Here is a 22,367-nt window from a genome sequence, read left to right on the forward strand (position 1 = left end):
CACTCTGAGTGGGAAGACTACCTGAAAATACATTGTGTTATATATATCAGGCATAATTATATAGAGAGACAGCTTATGTTTTACATCAAAAAGCTATAAACATATTCTTAGACTATGACACTAAATTTTTCTTTTTTTAATGTTTATTCTTGAGAGAAAGAGACAGAGCACAAGTGGGGGAGAGGCAGAGAGTGAAGAAGACACAGAATCCGAAGCAGGCTCTAGTCTCTGAGCTGTCAACACAGAGCCCATCATGGGGCTCAAACTTACAAACCATGAGATTATGACCTAAGCCAAAGTCAGAGGCTTACTGAGCCACCCAGGTGCCCCAACCATGACATTAATTTTTAACTTTCCAACTATATTCCTTGAGAATACATTTCTCCGTCTTGTTTTAGCCCTGCTTTTTGGTACCACTGTCTCCATTTTTAGCATTGGAAATATTACCCAGTTCATCATGGAATTACACCAGTTCATGTACATTAATGACGCTGGTGGTCATTAATTTACTAGTTAGTCTACTAGTAGCATTGTGGGTTTTCAGTAGTCTTTTGCCACTATCTTACCAAATAGTGACTGAAGATGTACAGTTGGTTCCCAGAAGCCAAGTTCATGCTCAGATACTTTACATCAAATAAGTCATATCTTTTCCTGGCCAATTCAAAAATTGCTTCATGTTTTACTTTTTGGTAATTTTATTCTTTTTTTCTTTTTTAATTTACTTCAGAAACAATTTTGTTAAGTAATTACTGGGCTCTTTCTTTTTTTAATGTTTATTTATTCCTTTTTTTGAGAGAGAGAGAGGGAGAGAGAGAGCGTGTGCACCTGTGCACACAAGTTGGGGAGGGGCAGAGAGAGAGAGACAGAGACAGAGAATCCCAAGCAGGCCCACACTGTCAGCACAGAGCCCCTCCTGGAGTTTGATCCCATGAATGGCAAGGTCATGACCTGAGCTTAAATCAAGAGTCAGATGCTTAACCAACCGAGCTACCCAGGCACCCCTTGGTACTTTTATTCTTTGGTGTGAGTTGTTTGGACAAACAGCTCTACTAATGTGGCAGAAGGTGCCAAAGTAGTCTTTTTCACCCTTTGGGCATTTATCAGGGCCAGGAATAACAAGGAAAAGATTCTTAAGATATATTAACTTAATAATCTCCCTTTTCAATTTATTCTGTTTTCTCCTCTCTTTTGTTGTTGTTTTTTCCGTCCTCACATGCAGTGCGTTTGGCGTAGTTATGCAGCTGATGAGAAATCTGTTTCCATTGCAACCTGGAAGCCACACTTGAAGGCCTTGCACACCTGCAGCCCCACCAAGTAGGTATCAGTGGGACAGCCGGTGCTGTCATGAAGCCTTCTCACGTTCGCAAAATAAATCACACATGCACACACACGCACGTGAGCACATGCACACATGCTGACTTTGGGGTTGTCTTACTCTCTGTTGCTCTTTGAGAGATTCAACCCTTTTCAGTAGCAACTTGGACACAAAACTAAATGGACTCAGGATCATTCTTCACCATTCACAGACTGAACTTAAAGATTAAAAGAATCTAAACTTTTATAGAGATTTATTTCTACTATTACAGCTTATTTTCTAATAAATCATTTCATAAAACCCACCAGAATTCTAAAGGTAAGCACCATGGTTCCTGAAAAATAATGACTGTTTAAACTCCATCCAGTACCTGACCCCAAGCAGGAAGCACTTTGAGAGCAATGTATCTTTGCACGAAGTCCCCCCAAAGTCCCTGACCTGGATCCCCTAGGAGGATGGTCCTTGAATTTTCACTTGCTGACCAAACTAGTATCAGCAGCAAAAGAAGAGCTGGAGTCCTCATAGGATTATAATGTACAGTGAAGCCATGGGACCAATCAGATTAAAATTTAAAATACGCATTCAAAATCTGAAAGTAATATGGCTTCCATTCACATTCCTTGGTCAAAACAGATCACCTGGCCATGCCTCAACTCAGAGGGGATGGAAAAGTGCAACCCCACCATGTGCCTGAGAAAGAGAGGAGAACCAGAAAAAAATATGAACAGCCCTAATGGCTACCACAATGATCTTTAATTAAAAAAATAATAATAAATCCTTAGTCCTGAAGTCCTAGACTCCAGTTCAACTAGCAGAACATACTAAATCATAATCACCATCTAATTAAAGAAATAAGTGAAACAAGCAAAGTAATTAAGGGAAAAGCTTTCTGTGTGTCACCCAGTTTGATTACAACAGTTCGTTCCTCACATTGTTCAAAAGTTATCAAAGTGCTTGTCTGACTTAGTATTTTAGAGCACTTGTTTTCCCTTCATAGTCCAACAAAACCTTGATCCTAGTGGCTTAAAAGGGTCCAATGCATCTAACTACTGCGATTCAGTCAGAAAAACCTCTTTCTTACTTGATGTGGAAACCTCCATGACTTGTTGCCTGGAATTTCAATCTCGAAGGAGGTTTGTGACGTTCAGAGTGCACGCTGTTGACAAGCGGTAGATCTGTCACTGTCAGGATCTGTTACATTGCCCCCCCCCCCCCAATCTTCCATGGGCTTCAGTTTTCCCATCCACCAAGTGAAGGACTAAAGGTGAGCAAGATAACCTCTAAGCTCCAATAGGACATGTCTCCTAGAAGCTGGCGTCAAAACCTTGTCAGCGCCTGTGACAGATACTCATAGAGCCCCAGGCTGTAGAGGTGTTGGAACTTTAGCAAGGATAGACACATGGATACTGCTGAGTGAAGGTGTGGATGAGAATTGTCTTTCTGTGCAGATCTTAAGATTTAGTTGAATTTCCTTTACTGAGTATGAGACTCTTTCAAAGTTGTGGTATTAAAAACAAAAAGGGACAAAACCCATGCCATCTATTCCTTGGGGTTATGAATCAGAAATGGGAATTGTATAGAAATTGCATTTCTTGTACTCATGAAGGTTTCTAGGTGAGTGCATAGAGAGGAAGGCTGGTAGAAAAACCAAAAGAGGTTTTCAAGAGACAGAAGAGAGTGGTCTCTTATCATGTGATAATTTGACTTTCTACTTTCTGAAGTTTGTGAATTAAGGTCATTCTGAAGCTTAGAAAAAATTAATGATGAGTCAAATTCTCCCAGTGCATAAACTGTTATTTTACTAACATAATTTTTTTTCTCCTCTGATTCCTTCTATTTTCAATGGGGCCGGGGGTGTGGAGGAGAATTTATGCAAACACTTGTATTCATCCTATTCCCCTCCGGCTATCACCATCCCCCTCCCTGTCCGCCCCCTACACCACCCCCATGAACCTCTGAATCTCGGCCCCATTGATTGAATAAAAAGTACTTACCCAAAATGACACAACAGTTACTGGCAAAGTTCATGGGAACCTGGAGGTCCTAACATCTCTCTCTTTAGCGACACATTATTGCTCCAAACTGTGTGGTTCTTAATCTTTACTATTGACGTTGTTTTTGTTAAACCATTGAGAACATGATGATAATTATGGACTCTTTCCCACAAAAAATGTTCAAAGCACATAAAATTAAAAACTTTCCCTACCATTTTAATGTATTCACAGACTCCCTAAAGCCAAGTTCAGGACCTTTGCTTTAGAAAGCAAACCTGCTTTATTCAAATTTGGAGATCTGTGAAGACAGTAATTTATAATAATTTAGAAGGATATTTTCACATTTATAAATAACTGGCTTACTAAGTGCAGAGTGATGTAAGAAACAGACTGAGACTTTTTATTTACCTAGTATATTTCCTATGACATTCAGAGTTTAAGAACTTCTGAAGTAAGAAGTGATTCATTCATTCACTCATTCATTCATTCATTAAATAACTATTCATTGAGCATCTATTATTTTGCAAGGCACTATTCTGGGCACTAGAAATGTAGCAATGAAAGACAAAAACCAAACAGATTAGAATCTCAGGCTGCAGGGAATATATATTCAAGGGACACTGGGAAGAGAAAACAAACAAACAAATAAATAAATAAATTATGTAATAGACTAGATGGCAGTAGTGCTACAGAGAAAAGTAAAGTAGGGAGAGGATTTAGGAGACATTAGAGACTGCAATTTTAAATAGGTGGTCAGGGAAGAGCGATCATATTATCAGTAGCATCATCATCAATGATATTGTTAACATTAAAAAACACGAGCTCACGCTCTTCTTCCCAGCAGTTTTAAAGATAAAATGACGTGCTTTGGCTTCTCAACCTCATTCCAGCGAGTAGGATGGAAGAGGGGTGTGAAAAGTGTGCTGGGGAGGGAGGGGCATGCCACACCCATTCAGACCTGCCAGGGATGCACCTGGCAGTTTCTGACTCCCTCCTTTCTGGTCTGGCTGGTCTCACATACATTTTCAAGGTCTTAGCAGTTGCTATTTCAAAGTTCTGTTTTAATAACAGAAGGATTTACAGCGGGAACATATTTTTTCTTGGTTTTCTTCTCAAAGAAAAAGAAGGCCATGTAAAGTGTATATAACACAGGGAAATGTGCTCTTTTCGGGAATGAGCCCGATATTTTATGAAGCTATAGGGAATTATCAGGCTCCAAGGATGCCATGTGATACCTTAAGAAGTCAGAATTTAGCCATTGTCTAATCTAATGCCTTCAGTGCACTCCTAAGAAAATCAAGACCCTCAAGAAAGTAAGATGCTTGCCCAAGGACACACAGCTCATTCATAGAGCAGGGCCCCTCCACCATGTTGTACAGACCTGAATTTGCTAAGATGGGTTATTAAAAATGCCACCCAATACTAAGCTAGGAGAGTTGTGATCAACTTTCTATGTACCTAACTTACTCCAAGAGCATTCCTTCAGTATACAATATGAAAACAAAATCTTCCTCAATAAGTGACTGAAGTACAAGGCCACAGTCACCCATTAATGAATCCAGATTTAGGAACTCAAAGTGTGCCTGAAGCACAGGACGAGAGCCACAGTGTAACCAGCACCGTTCTAAGAGTCTTTGCTAACTCCAGTTAGATCAGAACCACTTTTTCTTAACCGTGGAGGGATAAGTTTAGCTAACGAAGCGTCTGTAGTTTGGGTTACGTGTGGGCACGACTGGTCTTGCAAGTAAATATGCCAGCTTAGGGCTGTGGCACAAAAAACCGATGTTTAAAAGTTGGGTACTTATTATAAAGACTATTGCTTCTATGGATCTTGCTTGAAAAGAAATACTCAAGGTAACTCTATTCCCCAATCTCCAATATGGCCATTATCAAGTGCTATAAATGTATTCACCGGTTTATCATCATTTCTCTTCTGCCTGCACGCACCTGAAGGAAAGAACAAGGGGAAACATCAAGCAGGTTTGTGATTTCTCTTCTGCTACATGTTTGTTTACAAATCAGATGCCTAACAGATGTTTTAAACGTGTCTCATGTGAGTAAAATTGATCAACAAATATGAAGTGATTAAAAGTGACCTTTCACAATATTGCCTGCAAAGGTTGCTGGCTGACTGATTCTTGTCTTCCCCTTGGAAGCCTGAGTGTCTCCCTAAGGCACTCACTGCCTTTTACAATCAGCAGGGCATGGAACGTTCCTGGGGAAACATAATAACTATGGCATTTGGTTATTTTGTGTTACTTCTCAGAGAGAGGTCTTACCCAAGTATTCAAATTCCAGGAAGCAGTCTAAGATATATTCCCCTTCATCAGGGTCCTTCTTTTAGAATAAGAAATTGGCTGGTTTGCGCAAAAGGAACACTGTGTATAGGAAGTAGGAACAATCTTTCTGTGGCATCTCTGGCTCATTAAGCACTGAGGCTTACTCGGGTGAAATGCTTGAGGGGAAGAGCCCCCCAACCCTCGCTCACCATCCTTTAAGCAGATAATCCTCCCAGAAACTTCAAGTAATTTATGGTCATTCTTTCATGCCTTTCAAGGAAATGCTTTATCATATTAAAGAGCAGAGAGTTAGATGTAGGGGGAATGGGAGGTGAAAGAGAACATTGTATTCTGTGTCAGTAAGTGCCAGGAAGGGTCTGAATTTGGGGGCAAAGCCTCAAAGGACAGAGCCAGGTGGATCTCAGCACTGATGGTGTGAGGAGCAGCAGAGGCAGAACCAGCAAGAAAAACCCAGGGGCTGCAAGGGAAGAAGAGAAAACTTTTTCCTATCACTGCTGTTGGTTTCAGTATTAAGAGAACACAGGCATCCGTCCTGCACAGAACTGGGCCCTCGGTGGGGACCAGGGGGAGTCCAAGGGTCATTCCTTTAGTTTTGTACTATCCTCCTAGTGACATTAATTATAATACACATATACAGAACTGAAACTAGTTTCAAAAGTTCATTTGGGGTGATGAGACTCTGGGTCATCCATTTCTGCATTATGTTAATTAACACCCAAGAGGAGTCACAAGCCAAAACATAAATGCACTCATCATGGGAGACAGATGTGGGAGGATGGTCAACACTCCTTTGGGGTAAAGAACCCTACACTGGGTGGCATACAGAGCCTTCTCTTCCTTGGTAGACAAGGAGTTAGAGCAAAGGTCATTGGACAGTCCTGGGTGCTGTGTCCAGAAAGTTTTGGTAGCCCGAAGATTTGGTCTTCTCCACTTTAGAGATATTTCTGCCCAAAGAGTTGCTCTGGTCATTAGACTCAGTACATTCTTTGTAAAGACTCTAGAAGGGTCAGGCTGACCGACTCTGAATCTTTAGTCCTCTTTTGTCTAGACTCCATACAAGCCCCACCATCCTTCTGTCGTGAAGATTTTACTTGAAAAGAGTTACACAAAATGAACCATAACCATTATAAGCTCTTTTAGTCTATCTGATGATATTTGAAAAGCTTTCCTTATTTTCAAAGCTATCCATTTAAAAGGGTAATTTGTCTCCAAATCCTAAAGGCAGAAATTCCAAATCTTTGGCACAAACTCCACAGCTCCCTGAGAGTAAGGTCACCTGTCTTGGTTTCATCCTCCAAAACAGAGCTATTGACACCTAAAAGGGAAATTTGTGAGTTATGCGAAGATGCTTACAAAAGTGTAACCCTTTATGGCAGTCCTAGGGGACGGGTCCCCTTGGACTGACACATGATCTTGCACTTTTTCCCAATGTTACCACCAAGGCTGAAAGTAAAGACAAAATTAAAGTGAAACTGTTGAGCTTCTGCTCCTCACTCCAAAAAGGAACCTCCTGATCCGCTGTCATGATTCAAAAAGACAACCAATTTTTTTACATTTCATGATGTTCACATATACCTACAATGTTAAAATTTATTCTACATAATTGTGACTAAGGATGTCAAAAATGACTCCCCTTTAGGTTTGAACAGAGATTTCTTGCTTCTCTCTGGTCATGAATGTTTGGAAAACTACAGTGAAACATGTCCTATATTACTGTTTGGCATGCATGCCTTACTTGACGCTTTGTACTTTAGACACTCAGGTCTCCTAACCCCCAATTCTGTATCCCATCACCCTGTGTAGATGTATGGCAGAGAACGTGCTCAGTATATAATTCTTGGATGGAGTAATAAAATGTTCCTGACCTCAAGTAGTTTATAAAGAAAAACACCAACAAAAATGAGAAAGAGGAAATACATGAAAAAGAGAGAAAATGAAAAAAGTATAACATTTCAAGCTGAAGGGACCAAGCTGAAGCTCCCAGTTTAACATTACTCTAGCTTTCACCTTGTTGTGTTCCATAGGCAATGGAATTTGCAGACCGCATAATGAATGCAAAAACACATTGTATTAACAACAGCAACAGTGCCGTCTTAAGAAAAACAAATTTGCCCTCACTCAAGAAAATACAAACAAAAGAAAATGCATTTAGAATGAGGATTGGTTCTTGGAAGAGGGCAGATAATATTGATAATCCTTGTCCCAGTTTCACATGGATTGATCAACACCACCCCAGGGCAAAGCCCTTCACTGTGTTTGGGGCCACAGGGTTATTGATGGTGATTCAGAGAAGCAGAAGAGAGAAACTTCAGGCCACTCTGTTACCTTCCAGATATCTCAGAGCCTAGAGTCACCTAAATCTTTCCTTACGGTTTTGCATTGTGTTAAGAACTGGGAGTTATTCAAGTGTAGATGGGTTTAATCCGGTAGCCAATAACTCTCTCCAGGTGCCTGACATTTGTTACCTCTGAATGACCAAGCCACACACAGAGAAGCTTTTCTCTCTGCAAAATGTAGTGAGGCATCACACACATTCCTATACCCCGATAGTTAAGAAGGTTCCCTGCTTTGGAATATTCTTGCAAGAGAGATTTTTGTCTTTCTACACTGAGGTTAGGGTATGTTTAGACAAAATTTGTCTACAATGCCTTTGGCTGGGGAAAGACATCCAGTTCCATGATACTTTTGCATTGTTTGTGACAGGTCCAAAATTTTTCTTTAAAATACAAATCCTTAGTCTCAAGAAAAGCTCGGCTGAGCAACAGTTAAAATCACGTCTCTTTGAGTCTTTGGGACAGGGTCAGGTACAAGTTACTCTTAGTGTCAATGGAGCCTGCTCTGTTCTTCATTTACTTAGCCCATAAGTGAAAGTTGTTTAGCATCATTTTATTGTTCATTTGTTTTCCTCTGTCTTCCCACTAAAACAATTCTAATCTCATATGTGGTGAATATGTTTATTATTTAATTGCAATTAATCATCCCATTAAGGAATTTTTCCAACTCATTTTTTAAACTAAATAGTTTTCTGTTTTAGTACAAATTGTCACTATCAGAAAAAAGATTTACCTGTAAACCCGTCTAACCAGATGAAGCCAGTATTCTCACCTGGAGGTTTCATGTCCTCCTCCTTTCCTTCTTGACGAGGACGTCAGTCAGCCACCGAGTGCACACTGCCACCAGAAGGCTCTTCCTGCTTCCTGCCTATTAGGTGTTTATTGCTACAACAACGGATCATGCCCACAGAGGTTTAGGGACGATCTGTAAATCTCGCTGCCTCTGCTTACCCCGTCTCCTTGATCAACAATTGTTGCCTATGTCCCTACTCCATAGTTAAGCTGCCTTGATCACAGTTTATAGACTTTAAATAGAATGCTGTCAGACTTCTTAGTAGACTATCTAAAGCTGCTTTAACAGGTTCTTGTGAGACTGTTACAAGGATGCATGTCTTAAAAATTAAAGCATAAATGGTATTCTTTTATTATGTTATCATCTTGTGCTGCGATCCACTGAGTGCTCTGTCCAAATAGCTCCTGTGTAGTTGGCTTCATAAGGTTCTGAGATGTATGGTCCTCAGGAGGCAACTCTAGAATGCTGACAGAAAAGACTGTGTTCTTGTATTTCTTCTGCATTTATTTTCCATTATTTACATTTTCTTTCTTCTGTGTGCAATGAATGATCTGCATGTGTTGCTAAACTAAGTACAACTAGACTTCTTTTTTCAGCATAATCAACCTGTGTCCTTATGGACAAATGTTAGATTGTTTCAAAAATAATCTTTTGAAAATTGGCTCTCCTTCTGTTCCCATTTATTGGTAGAGGGAAAGGATTTAGTCTTTTAAAAACACATCATACAACTTACAGTAAGAAACTTCTTTTTTAACAAGCTAGAGACCTAGAGCTCTAATTTTTTGAGCATGTATTCGGACAATTATTTATCAATATTAACTATAACTACAGGTCTCTTATACAAATCAAGAAGTTTTTTAATACTTCAAAGCAATTAATGGTATTAACTTCATTGATTCCTATAAATATTTGTTTTTTAAAGTTCTGAAGCATTTCCTCATTTCTCATTCGTTCCTCATTTCTACTCTGCTGCATTGCTATTTATTACAAGGGTTGCTATATTCTAAAATATTTATGATCCTAATTTTCATATGAATCAAATGCTAAAATAGATGACCATCGTTTGTAATGCCCTGTTTCACATCCAGTGATTTCAACCTAACCATTAAGAGCACTGGTTACATTTCCAGCAGCACGATGAAACTACGTAGTTAGTACTTACTGCTTAAATAGGCTGTATACTTATATCTGAAAAACAATAAAGCCAATGGCTTTGTTGTTCTTTAAAGAAAAAGAAATCCCTGAGCACTTTCATGGTGGTGAAATGCTTAGTAATGTGCTGCTCTATTTCCCTCACTCCTAGTAAGTTCTGTAGTAATAAGCAGAAGCTCTTCAGAATGTACACCTCACGGAAGCAGAGGTACCCAGCATCCCGGCTATTGACATGAAATTTGAGAATGCCAACTAACCTCAGGTGCATGACCAGGTTACACCGCCATCTGCCCTGAGCCCTGCTCAGAGACTCACTCTTCCTAAGGACTTGAATGAGGTTTTCAACCCGCTTGTAATTTTCCTTGTTGCCTGTTGCCTGCTTGGATACTCTACCCCAGGGACAAATAGGCAGGGTCCCGCCCAGCATTGTCAGTCAGCCCCTTTGGCGCCCCCTTGTGGTAGGACAACTGCTGAGCTGCCGCACGCGCTGGATGATTTTGGCTCAGTTGCCGTATTGTGCCTGAGGCGAGAATTTGTAGACTGCTCATACTATGAAGGGCTAAAACCCTAATTAAGGATAACAAGAACTATAGCATTCTAGGTCCAAGAGGATTACTGTGGGGTTACAGTAATGCCACATAGTTCCCTGGCAGGGAACATCTGGTAGTAGCCTGCATGGTGGACCATTTGAGTAACTTGTACATCTGGTTCCTAGAGAGGGAAGAATTCCCTTGCAGAATTCCGGTAGTTGTATAGGCTTCCCCTAGTATAGTCCTCAGCTGGGAAGGTGCGACTGCATACTCACAGATGCCGCAATCTATGCCCACGATGCCCTTTTTGTTAGTTTCTCCAGAGAGAGAGAGAGCCAGCGGGGGGGGGGGGGGGCGCCTGCCTTAGTCTCCTGGGAATAATCTTTGACAAGTCTCCTAAAAATGTTGTTTCATAAATCTTCCTCAAAAATATGTTTATAGATGTGACAAAAAAGCAAAAAAATAATGCAAACTTCAATGGACCAACAAAGAGTTTATGTTTTTAATCAGTGTGCATTTTCAATAACATTCATCTAATCAGGTTTAAATAGTCATCTAATCAAGATGCTCTGTTGATTTCCAACGGGTAAGAGAAGTAGAAAAACTAACAGAAGTGAGCTTTTTATAAGAACAACTCTTTGCTTTGGAGAACAAAATTTTTGCCTGGTTAAAAAGTTCTGGATTAAGATCTTTTTCTTAACTTTCATACAATTATGTCAAAAGAGAGAGTGAAAACATTACATCTTTTTTTTCTAATTTCATATGTAATATGTTGAACTCACCTAAAAATAATTTTGATATTTTTTAATATAGACATTGGCAAAGAAATATTCATGCAATTGAGAAGGACAAAATGGGAAATGGTCCCTAGAACTCATTTATATCAACTTTAAGTGCTTTATTTTTTTTTAATTTTTTTAATGTTTTATTTATTTTTGACACAGAGAGAAACAGAGCATGAGAGGGGGAGGGGCAGAGAGAGAAGGAGGCATAGAACCGGAAGCAGGCTCCAGGCCCTGAGCTAACTGTCAGCACAGAGCCTGATGTGAGGCTCAAACTCACGAACCTGAGATCTGACCTGAGCCGAAGTCGGAGGCCTCACCGACTGAGCCACTCAGGCGCCCCAACTTTAAGTGCTTTAAATAGCACTAAGATTCAGAGACTCATATTATTTTCACTTTCCATTAATTATGAGAAATGGTATCAAAATATTTCATATGGGGCAACTTTTAAAAAATATTTTCATAGAAGCAATTGTTTTTTAAATATTTTGTTACTTGTGACACTGATGCTTATTTTATACTTTTTATTTTTTCAGTTATCAAAATTTTTAAAAAGGAACAACTAAATTTCATATTAAATGGTTTTATGATGTTTTTATCAGTTTCCTCTTCATTTAGTTGGTATAAGAAAGAGATGAATCTTTAAAGTTTGAGAAAATGATTTGATATTAACTAAACTCAGCCTCTGTAGTAATAAGCATCCAGAAACTCCAGAAAAGATAATCGGGTAGATGAAGTCTGGTGAGAACACTTGTAATAACTGTGTAAACTTGAGCCATGCACTAATCGAAATAAAGGTGTAGAGTTGAGCATATGTTCCTGAAGCTGATCATCATAAATTTAAATAATGGAACAGATGTGCTGAAACTGAAGAGATACAAAATTTTTACTAATTAAAAAAAAAAAAAGACAGAAAGAAAAAGCTTGAGAAGAGTAGACATTTGGGGCCCTATCCCTTTGAGGATTTGGATAAATAATCTGAAGGTTTGGGATGTCGTGAAGAACCTAACCCGAGCATAAAATGATGCAGTTTTATATGTTACTGTTGCTGTTGTTAAATGTGATCTATCATTTAATCACGCATTTGTCAAGTTCAGAGAAAGCCTTTGGCTGATGGGATAGTTTTAAAGAACTCTTGAATGCACCTGATCCCATCCCAGAACTGCCGGGCCCGCTCCCTGCATGTGCCTTCAGCTAGTCAGGCTGGACTTAGCTGCGACTGCATTTCAGAGGGGGACGGCCAGCTGCATGGTCAACTCGTTTATTGTTGTCAGGACTTTCTGATCACCGCAGTTCATTATTTGATTTGTTTTCATGTAAACACATAAAATGTGGTGTCTTTTTAGAATATCATTTGTTAAGCAGCTAGGCATGGAAAAATAAATGTTACTGTTTCTTGTTAGCTACAAAACACATATCCACTAAACACATTTGCTGTTGGCATGCTGCAGCTGGGGACAGTGGACATTGCGGTAAGTGGAAAACACGAGGGCTCCACTCTGTCTCAGATAATCCGTGTCCATGAGAACACTGCCTCCTTCATGCCCCACAAAGGCCGCAGCATGACTGCGATCTCGGAGCATCTGCTCCAAGTTTCTGCCCTCAGACCCTTCACCCTTCATTTCTTCAGAATCTGAGGAATCCCGGGCCTCTCAATGGATAACAGTGTCACTTTCTAGTGAGTAACAGTGGTTTAGAAATGAAACAAGAGCACAAACAAAATGGATGCCCAACACTTCCTACAGTTCATTTGATTCTCACAAAAATCCCTTAGCAACATTGCTGTTTTCATCTTTATGTTAGAGCACAGGACTCCAAACCTCAAGTCTCTTTGATTCCAACCTGCCCTCCCCACCAAATTACACTACATCTTTTGCTTAGGAAAGCATAGAGATGCACTTTGGATTTTGTTGCTGTTGTTGATGCTTCCTTAATCAACACACAGCATTCCAGTCCTAGCTGGCATCTGAGAACTGAATGTCTGAACAAATATAATTTACCAGTAGCTGCCACAGCAAATCAATAACCTGTTTAATAGCAGGAAATTGTGTTAGTGAACATAACATCTCATTCCGTTAATCAGTCATCACATTCATTATATGTTGGGGCTGCTCTACATTGTGTGGTTTTGGTCTCACAAGAACGAATGCAAGCATAAAAGAACTGGGCGTTAAGTGTTGTACGTTTAGTATTATGTATGCAGTACTACCAACTGCCATGAGATTGCATGAATTTATGGATATCGTAACCTTGCCTGCAATATGAAATGCATGCAGAATGTAGATATATATGTATATGTAACTGTCATCCCCATAGAAATGCTTAGAAATTACAAAGAGATACTTTCCCAAATAAAAAATAACTTTTTTTAATCTCAAAAGTGAGTTAAAGCTAAAATCTGTATCTAAAGCGAACACAGAACCAGTATACTTGTGTGCAAAGGACCGTGCCTGATCTCAGGCCTTTCTGTGAGGAATCCAGGAAAGGTGTGCATACCTGTCTAGGGAGACTGGGGTCAAATGAATGCAAACAGATTGACTAAAGCTCATATTTTCAATAAGGGAAGAATATATGGCTGTGCTCCTATTTGCTGAAAACACTACTGAGATATACAGTTTCATCGAAGTGTTTACCCAAGTGGAGTGGAAAAGATGGCTTGAAATGGAATAACCAGGTCTCTGTTGTCCACAGTCAGAAGCTAAGTTTTAAGGAGCGAGTGCGCATGGCTAGCCCCCGGGGCCAGAGTATTAAGAGCAGACAAGCCTCAGTGGGTGACAGGCGGTCCCCGAGCACCGACATCACGGCCGAGGGCAGCCCCACCAAGGTGCAGAAAAGCTGGAGCTTCAACGACCGAACCCGCTTCCGGCCCTCGCTGCGCCTCAAAAGTTCCCAGCCTAAACCGGTGATAGACGGTAAGCCCTGTTTTTCCATAACTGTGTTTAACTGGATAAGCTATCGTGAGCAAGATTATGAAGTAATTAATTCTCCATGGTACCACTCAAAGATAGAAGAGAACAAACCCCAAGGAAAGAATTGTTTGTTTGTTTTATTGGAAATTTATTCATTGCCTTGGGCAAATGTACAGAACATAAGTTTACTTTGGGGAGCAACTTTGGCAGCTAAATCTACATTTCAAAGAAGTCAAACAAAATGCTGGTAATTCTTCACTCTTATCTACAACACAGTATTCTTTCTCAAAGTTCGTATCAAGATCAACATGACTGTCCTCATGTATAGGTTATGTCTGACCAGCAAAGGTCCATGGCCCAAAGATGACCAGGTGCTCTGTGAATGTCTTGAAACCCAGTAAGAAGGGTAACAATACCTTTTTGGACAACAATGAAGGTGCTGTTCCCTTTTATACTATGCTCTATCCACCAGTAAATCAGAGACCCCTGCTTATCTTCTTTAGAAAGATTCCTGTCGAAAGTTCTTAATCTAATGATAAGTAGAAGTCAAGTTCTTCCCCCAAGAGGAGCTAGCCTACTTTATTTATCACACAATGTGTCAGAAGTTTACTTGCCAACACATTTTATTGAGTGCCGTACAATTTTCATGTTTATAAAATAAAATAGTTCCTTTTTCATTTAAGATTAGCTTGGTTTTCCTCTTAAGTATGCCCCCCTGGGATCTCATACTGGGCAAAGAACCAAAGTCAAACAGCATCTTCCATTAATGCATAAAAACTGCAAAGACTATCGGGGCTTCTATATTCGTTCCCTGTTATAACCTGTATTTTCCCAGGTCCTGAAAGCCTGAGGGATAAAATTAACAGCCAGGGGTCATAATCTCAGTGATCTCAGGCTCCCTGTGGTAAAATCCCTGGAACCTCAGTCCAAGGGTCCCTCCTAGCCCATTCAGAGATCCCCAGGGACATGACCCCCTCTTTCAAGTGAGCGACAGAAGTCCCCTCTTCACACCTCTCTGCTCTCCACAATTCCATGGACGCCATGCTCTCCCAGTAGATGCCTCGGCACTGACCCGGCGCAGCCTCTCCCACTGGAGCTGGCAGCTTCCATCTGGGCCGCAAGACCAGGCTCCACTCTGCCTGTCACCCTGCCAAGGTGGGAAATGCCCCTCAACCAGCATTGGACACTCCCCCATCAAGCCTTTGAGTGTCCTGAGTCACTGGCAACACAGATTTTCGGTGTCCTCCGGTTTCCACATTATCCTCCCTAGGAATTTGGCTGAACGCCCAAGAACAGCTGAGTCAGGAGTTACCCATTACAGGGCTTTAGGTTGCACTCAAAATAGCCTTTCTGAATATAAATGGATGCATCATTTCTGGAAGGCAATTTGGCAACATATATCAAAAGATATGTATGCCTAGGCTTGGGCACATCCCACCCGCCAATTCCATTTCTAGGATATAATCAATATAATGAAATGTCAGACATTAGAAAAGATACTATTTTCAAAATTTTAAAAATTATTTACATGGATAGATGGTCATAAAAAACAAATTATTCCATTTTCTTGTGTGAATGTGTATGTGTGTAAGCTCATATATTTATCAGCAAAGATCTGGAAAGATTTACAATAATGTATGAATAGTTACCTCCAAGTGGTGAGATCATAGTTGCATTTTGTTTGTTCATTTTTTTATTTGTATTTCCCATTATTTCTACAGTGAACATGTAATCTTTTGTAAAAGAAAGCGAAGGATGATTTTCTATTTAAAAAAATCGAGCCTTCTTTTCACACAATGTCCTCTCCCTGCCCCCAACTCTAGGGGCCCTTGGTCTAGCTCGCGGTCACCAAATCCCTCAGGCTGATTCCCACTTCCCAAGTGCCAAGAGCTAGAAAAAGCACCTTGTCTTAGTGCAGGGGACCAGCCTTTGTTGAGTGTAGACATGGGTTGTCTAATGAAATGTAACGTACTGCAGATAGAGCTGTATTAGGCTCTAGAGTTGCCGTAACAAAGTAGCACAGCTGAGGTGGCTTACATAACAGACACTGATTTTCTTACAGTTCTGGAAGCCGGAAGTCTGAGAATCTCCTTGTCTTATAGATAGCCACCTTCTCCCTGTGTCTTCACTTCCTCTTCCCTCCATGCAAATCTTTGGCCAAGTTTCTTCTTCTTATGAAGACCCCAATGAGACTGGATTACAGCACACTATACTGAGCTCATTTAACTTAATTGTATCTTTAAAGACCCCATCTCCAAATAGAATCACATTCTGAGGTACTGGAGGTTAGGAATTCACATGTGAATTTTGGAGGGACACAATTCAGCTGGTCACAGAGCTCCTGCTCCCCCACATCATAGCGGCCCTGGACAAGCTGGGGTGTGCCTGTATCTTCAAACCTAACCCAGGATTCACAGTGTGCTAGAAATGCATGCATGACCCACGGTGGGTCCACACTCTTCCAATGAGGGGCCTCAAAAAATATTCTTTGGGCTGTGAGGTCCTGATGGTTGGCTGAGCACATCTGATTATAAAATCAGTAGGATCTGGATTCTGAATATGGAAAATGAAAAAACATTTTTCAAAGACTCCTGGAGTCGGCACTATCCATCACAGTATTTCAGTTACTGCTAAGATGTCTCAGAGGTCAGACAGAAACAGAAGTCCTATTCTCTAACAGATAAAAAAATTGGAAAGGTCTCCTGCCATCCGTTTTCTGCATCATTTCATACAAGTACAGTTCTGTTTGGTTAGAAGGGAATTGTTTTTCCCTGATTGATGCCCATCTCAATTGGTTCTGCGTTCCCCCAGTGACAGGAGACCTGATTGCTATTCTGTGGAAGCAGCTTTGTTGGCTGCCCACCTGCAAAAGATTAGGACTCCTGACTCCCGTTTTCCTCCAGGAGTCCAGAATCTGTACCTCTGAGTTAACGCCATCTTAGGACTTGGAAAATGGAAGCTTCTTTTTATAGGAAAAAAAAACTGAAGTAACTATCAAATAAAATGTAGACTTTGATTATAGATTTTTATTTATAGTGTCTCTCCCAGTTTTTAGTATGTCTAAAAACCACTTACTATCCACAGAAAATAATATATAACACCTCTGCCAACTCCCAATTATTCCAGATCTATTTGCTCATTCACTTCTAAGACTCCTTTCTTCTACTTCTCTTATTCTTGTACATATGTTAGGCATTTCACTGCCCATGAACAGCTCAGGGAGAGTGGATGAATAACAGAAGGAATAATGAAAATTCCAATTGGCCTTTAAGTTAGTGACTCAGTTACATTTAGAAAATAATGGGCTTGTAACTAAAAGATACAAGCATAGAAAAACAAAGGCAATGTGGTTAATCTGTAATTTTCATAATTCCTGCTGAATCTGATACCCTTTTCTAGAGATGGTATTATTTTTATAATGATTGACTCTTACAAAAGCTATTAAGCATCCCATGTTAGGATTTCTTCCTATAATTTTTCTGAAATTTACATATTGCACTTAAAAAGGACATAAATGTCTCTCAATATTCCACATTCATGTATTCCAGAAATGGAAAGTAATAGGCAGATATTGAAGCCAGAAATTTACATATGGCAGAAGGAAGGAAGTAAACTCTCAGGGGCTGGTGTGATATTGCCATAGCAAACTTATTTTGACCAATGTGATATGAATAGTATTTGTAGTTTATAAATCCAAAATAAGAGGTAGACATTTTCCATTGGTCAATCAATAGTAATTAAGCTTCTTCATATAATTTTTAAAAGTAAATAAGATATGACTTTTTTAGATTCCACATATGAGCACAATCATGCATTTTTTTCTTTCCATGTCTGTCTTATTTCACTTAGCTTAATGGCCTCCAGGTTCATCCATTTTGTTGCAAATGGCAGGATGTACTTTCATAAGGGTCAACAATATTACATTATTATACCACACTTTCATTTCCCTGTGTATATGTATATCAAATCATCATGTTATATACTTTAAATATATGGTTTTTTTGAAATAAAATTTTTAAAAATTAGGTAGGGTAGAAATCATATTTTTCTCAGCATATAAAATAATGATGATAAAAGTAACATTTATTGTATCTTTCTCTGTGGTAGGCAATGTTCTTAGTGCTTTCATTCTATTATTTCATTCGATTTTTCCAACACCCCTATGAAATAGGTACGTTATTATCCCCATTTTATGGATGAGGAAACTGAGACTTGAAGGTAACTTAGTCCAAAGACTAAGGGAGCCACAGCACACATCCAGGCAGCCTAATTTCATAGTCTTCTCTTAGGACACATCCATGGATGTGCTCCCAAATGTCATATCAATTCCCCTTTAAGACTCTTTTATTTCTTCTTTTTCCCTGCCACCCTCCCCCAACTCACTTTTACTCTTCCCTCTTCAATTAGTCAGATTCCCTTCCCATATAAAAAATAGTTGGACCTTGCCACTCTCCCATCCCGTCTTGTCTTTCTCCCAACTCCCGCTGCCAAACCTAACTCCCACTGCCAAACCTCTGAACTATATTACCTTCAAAGACTGCCAGAGGTGGAAGATTAGGCAAATGGAGGAAATGGCCTTTAGATGAGCCTCTCTGTTTTGATCGAGTATCTGGGAAGAGTCTCAGGATAATAGCCGTGCTGATCTGTGTCTGTTTGCCCAGGGAGGGAGGCAAATGGTGAGGTCATCTAAGGCCAGTTTCAAGACGCAAAAGGTAGTGTCAGGAGATGGACAGCTATTAACAACAGACAAGCACATGGAAAGTGGCAAACTGCGAGTAAGAGGAGTACCAAGCAGCCAAAATCCATGAGAATGAAACTAGAGACAGGAGAAAGTCCAGATTTCTGGTGACTAGTCTGCCACTAAAGGGGACTGTACTTGCTGGACCTTGCTGTACTTGGGAATGCCTTTCAGAAATGCACTCGAAGATACAATAATCTTGACACAGAAGGGCAAAGAGATAACTTGATGTAGCTTCACCCTGTAGTGTTTTAAAGAAAATCCATCCCGCATTCATGTATAAACTGCATGTCTTAACATGCTTAACATTGCTTCTGCTTTAGGGGAACGTAGGGATTCTGCTGGACAATCCTCAGGGCTTTTGCTGGTTTCTATGAGAGGCACGTGCTCATCAGATGTTTATGAGAAAGACCGGCATGGCCCTGGGTGCAGGATATGTGTGGGGCTCACCTGAGCAGAGGCTGACTGGGCTAAAGATGTGGAATACTTCCCAATAGGTGGGGATCCCTGCGGCCGGCCCTCTCTTTGCAGTATGTCTTCTCTCTTGGCTTCTCCTCCATGTTCCTTTCTCCCCTCAACCAGTGTACCAGTTAGGATGCCTTTGGCTGCAGGACACAAAAGAAGCAGATTCAAATACCTTAAATGATAATGAATTGTATATGACCACCTAAAAAGAAATTCAGAGGTAGGAAAACTGGCAACAATCATTGGGACCCTGACCTGACTTCTCTATCCTTCTCTCATGTCTTCTTTTGACTCCACCCATCTGAGTGCCCACCTCCTCCTCAGGCTGGGAGCAAGATGGCGGCAGCAGCTCCAAGCATCTTATCCAGACACAACACTTTGAGAGCAGAAAAGGGACCATCTTCTGATGGTATCTCTGGTTAAAGTGACGAAAACTGTCCATTCATGTCATTTTGTGGAATTGGGTCTCATGCCTGAAATGAATGGGCATTTGCAGTCTCTGTCAGGATCCAACACCTGGATCTGGGGCCAGAATCCCCAGAAGCTCTTGGATCAAGCAGGGGAAAAGGAGATGGTACCTGGATAGATTTGAGGATTTATGTTCAGGAATGGGCTGTGCGGCGGTTGGGAAGGCAGCCTCTAGTAGTGTCTGATACAGTCAAGAAATCTTTTCTACTTTGTGAGGGTGAGGAGGAAGAATGCCCTTAAGCATGTTTTCTCCCAAACATTCTGTCTATATGTCATTTCTGCTCTTCCAAGTGTCTATGCTTTTTAAACGTACAAGCCAGATTTAGAAATCTTTTTTTCCCTCCTTTCTTTTATCACATAATTTCCATGAGGCAGTGAGCACAGACTGGCCTAACTCCTTAAATTTCAAAAGAAGGACAAAATGGGTAAAGGAAAATCTAAGGGAAAATAAATGAATTCTTATTTAGATAATATAATCCCTCCCCACACACAATCAGCTGGCACATTTCCTATCATTACTTCGACCAAGGGGAAAAGGCATGGGGGAGGGGGAGCCTCTTGCCTTCCTCACCACCTCCTCAAGTAGCTTCCTTAGAGACTCCTTCTTCCCTTTTAGGCTCATAATAATTAATGGAGTCTCACCTGAAAATAGCAAAAGAATAGAAACGCACAGCATGAGGTGAAAGAACCCTCAATTCCACTTAAAGATACTAAGTCCACCCATCTCCTTCTTTGCTCCTCTAACCTCTGCTTCCAGGTCCCAGACCCACCAGTCTCCTAAAACTCAAGCTTGAGGTTATCAGTATAAGATCTACAAGAATACTGACAAAAAGGAAGCATTTTAGTGCAATGGTTTTGACAATACCCTGAATTAACAGACTTCTGTACCAACAATGGGATATTTTTTCCAAGTGGTATAAATCACAAGCTATCAACATTTCATATTTGACAAATTTGTGCACGTGGGTCTTTCATATTATACTAATCCTCTTTTACACTTATTTTCCGATGGCATCTTCTTCCCTCATGTTTTTCTTAGTCTCCCCAGTTGACATTTTCAGTGTTTCCACAAAATGCCAAGCATTGCATTGCACTTAACATTTTTCCTGATTTTCCATATTGATGGCCCAGCTTCAGCCAGACTTTGATTATAATTTTCCACAAAATATGATGCTGAAATTACCTGATAATGACTCTGCATTGTGTTGACAGAAACAGTTCTTGTCAACGTGGTACTATGTTAAGGCTTCCCCTTAACCTGTTTGTACACATCCCTGGCAGGTTGTCCCTGACTGAGAAGCATGCCCGCTCCTGTGAGCTCTATTACAAAACCTGAGGGTTTTCTTTCATGATAGAACATAATTCACTCTATGCCCAACTTGGCTGTTAGCATCCTTCTAGGCGAAAGCCTATCAAGGGTACTCAGTAGGGTTCTGAAACACCCTTTCAGTCCTTCTTCACTAAGGAGTTGGTGAAAACCATTACCTGGAGAAATTTTCTCAACTATGGTCCAGAGGTTTCTTTTTCCTTTAGTTGTCCAGGTTCCTTAGCGAATCAGTCCATTAGTCTTCATTTGCTGACACATCCTAGTTTTCTCCTGGGCGTCCTCTACTGTTCTTGTCCTCCTCAGATCAGCTTCTTTATTCCAATGTTCCTATTATTATGGTGGGGACAGGGCTGGATGGTGGAGGAAGAGCTCTCAGTGACTGGTGACAGACTGTAAGTGATTAAGTCCACACATACCTCAGAGATATTGCAGGACGGCTCCAGACCACCGCAGTAAAGCAAATATCACACTAAAACAGCCAAAGGAAATGTTTGGTTTCCCTGTGCATATACAAGCTATATTTACACTACACCATATACTGCAATCTATTAAGTGTTCCAAAGCATTATGTTGAGGGAATAAAACAGTTTGAGAGGTACCTGGGTGGCTCAGTCAGTTAAGCATCCAACTCTTGACTTCAGCTCAGGTCATAATCTCACAGTTCATGTGACTGAGCCCTGCACTGGGCTCCATGCTGACAACCGGAATCTGCTTGGGATTCTCTCTCCTTCGCTCTCTGGCCCTCTCCCACTGTTGCGTGTGTGCAGAAATGCACACTCTCTCTCTTTTCTCTCTCTCAAAATAAATAAACATTTTTAAAAAGTATGCATAGCTTAATTTTAAAATATTTTATTGCTAAAAAATGTGAACCATTATCTGAGCTTTCAGCAAATTATAATCGTCTTGCTGGTGGAGGATCTTGCTCAGTGCTGATGGCTGCTGACCAATCAGGGTGGTGCTTGTTGAAGGTGGGGGTGGCTGTGACAAATACCCAAATAAGACAATAATGATGTATGCCAAATCAGTTGACTCCTTCTTTCATAAGTGAGTTTTCTGTAGCATGCAGTGCTGCTTGAAAGAGTTTTACCACAGCAGAACTTTTTTCAAAATTGCAGTCAATCCTCTCAAACCCTGCTGCTACTTTCTCAACTACATTTATGCCATGTTCTAAGCCCTTTGTTGTCATGTCAACAATGTTCACAGCATCTTCATCAGGAGTATGTTCCATCTCAAGAAACACTCTCTGTGCTCATCCATAAGA

The 22,367-nt window shown here is 40.4% G+C and overlaps 1 protein-coding gene across 1 annotated transcript in view; it reads left to right on the forward strand.

Moving 5' to 3' along the window:
* KCNQ5 (potassium voltage-gated channel subfamily Q member 5) overlaps positions 1 to 22,367 on the forward strand; it is a 512,482-nt gene that overhangs the window by 438,908 nt on the left and 51,207 nt on the right. The window contains exons 9-11 of the mRNA XM_029943186.1: positions 1,220 to 1,314; positions 5,263 to 5,289; positions 13,891 to 14,111. Coding sequence (XP_029799046.1) covers positions 1,220 to 1,314; positions 5,263 to 5,289; positions 13,891 to 14,111 — 343 coding nt within the window. The remainder of the gene's footprint in view (positions 1 to 1,219; positions 1,315 to 5,262; positions 5,290 to 13,890; positions 14,112 to 22,367) is intronic.

The sequence above is a fragment of the Suricata suricatta genome, chromosome 7 (assembly GCF_006229205.1).
Source record: "Suricata suricatta isolate VVHF042 chromosome 7, meerkat_22Aug2017_6uvM2_HiC, whole genome shotgun sequence".
NCBI classification, from domain to species: Eukaryota; Metazoa; Chordata; class Mammalia; order Carnivora; family Herpestidae; genus Suricata; species Suricata suricatta.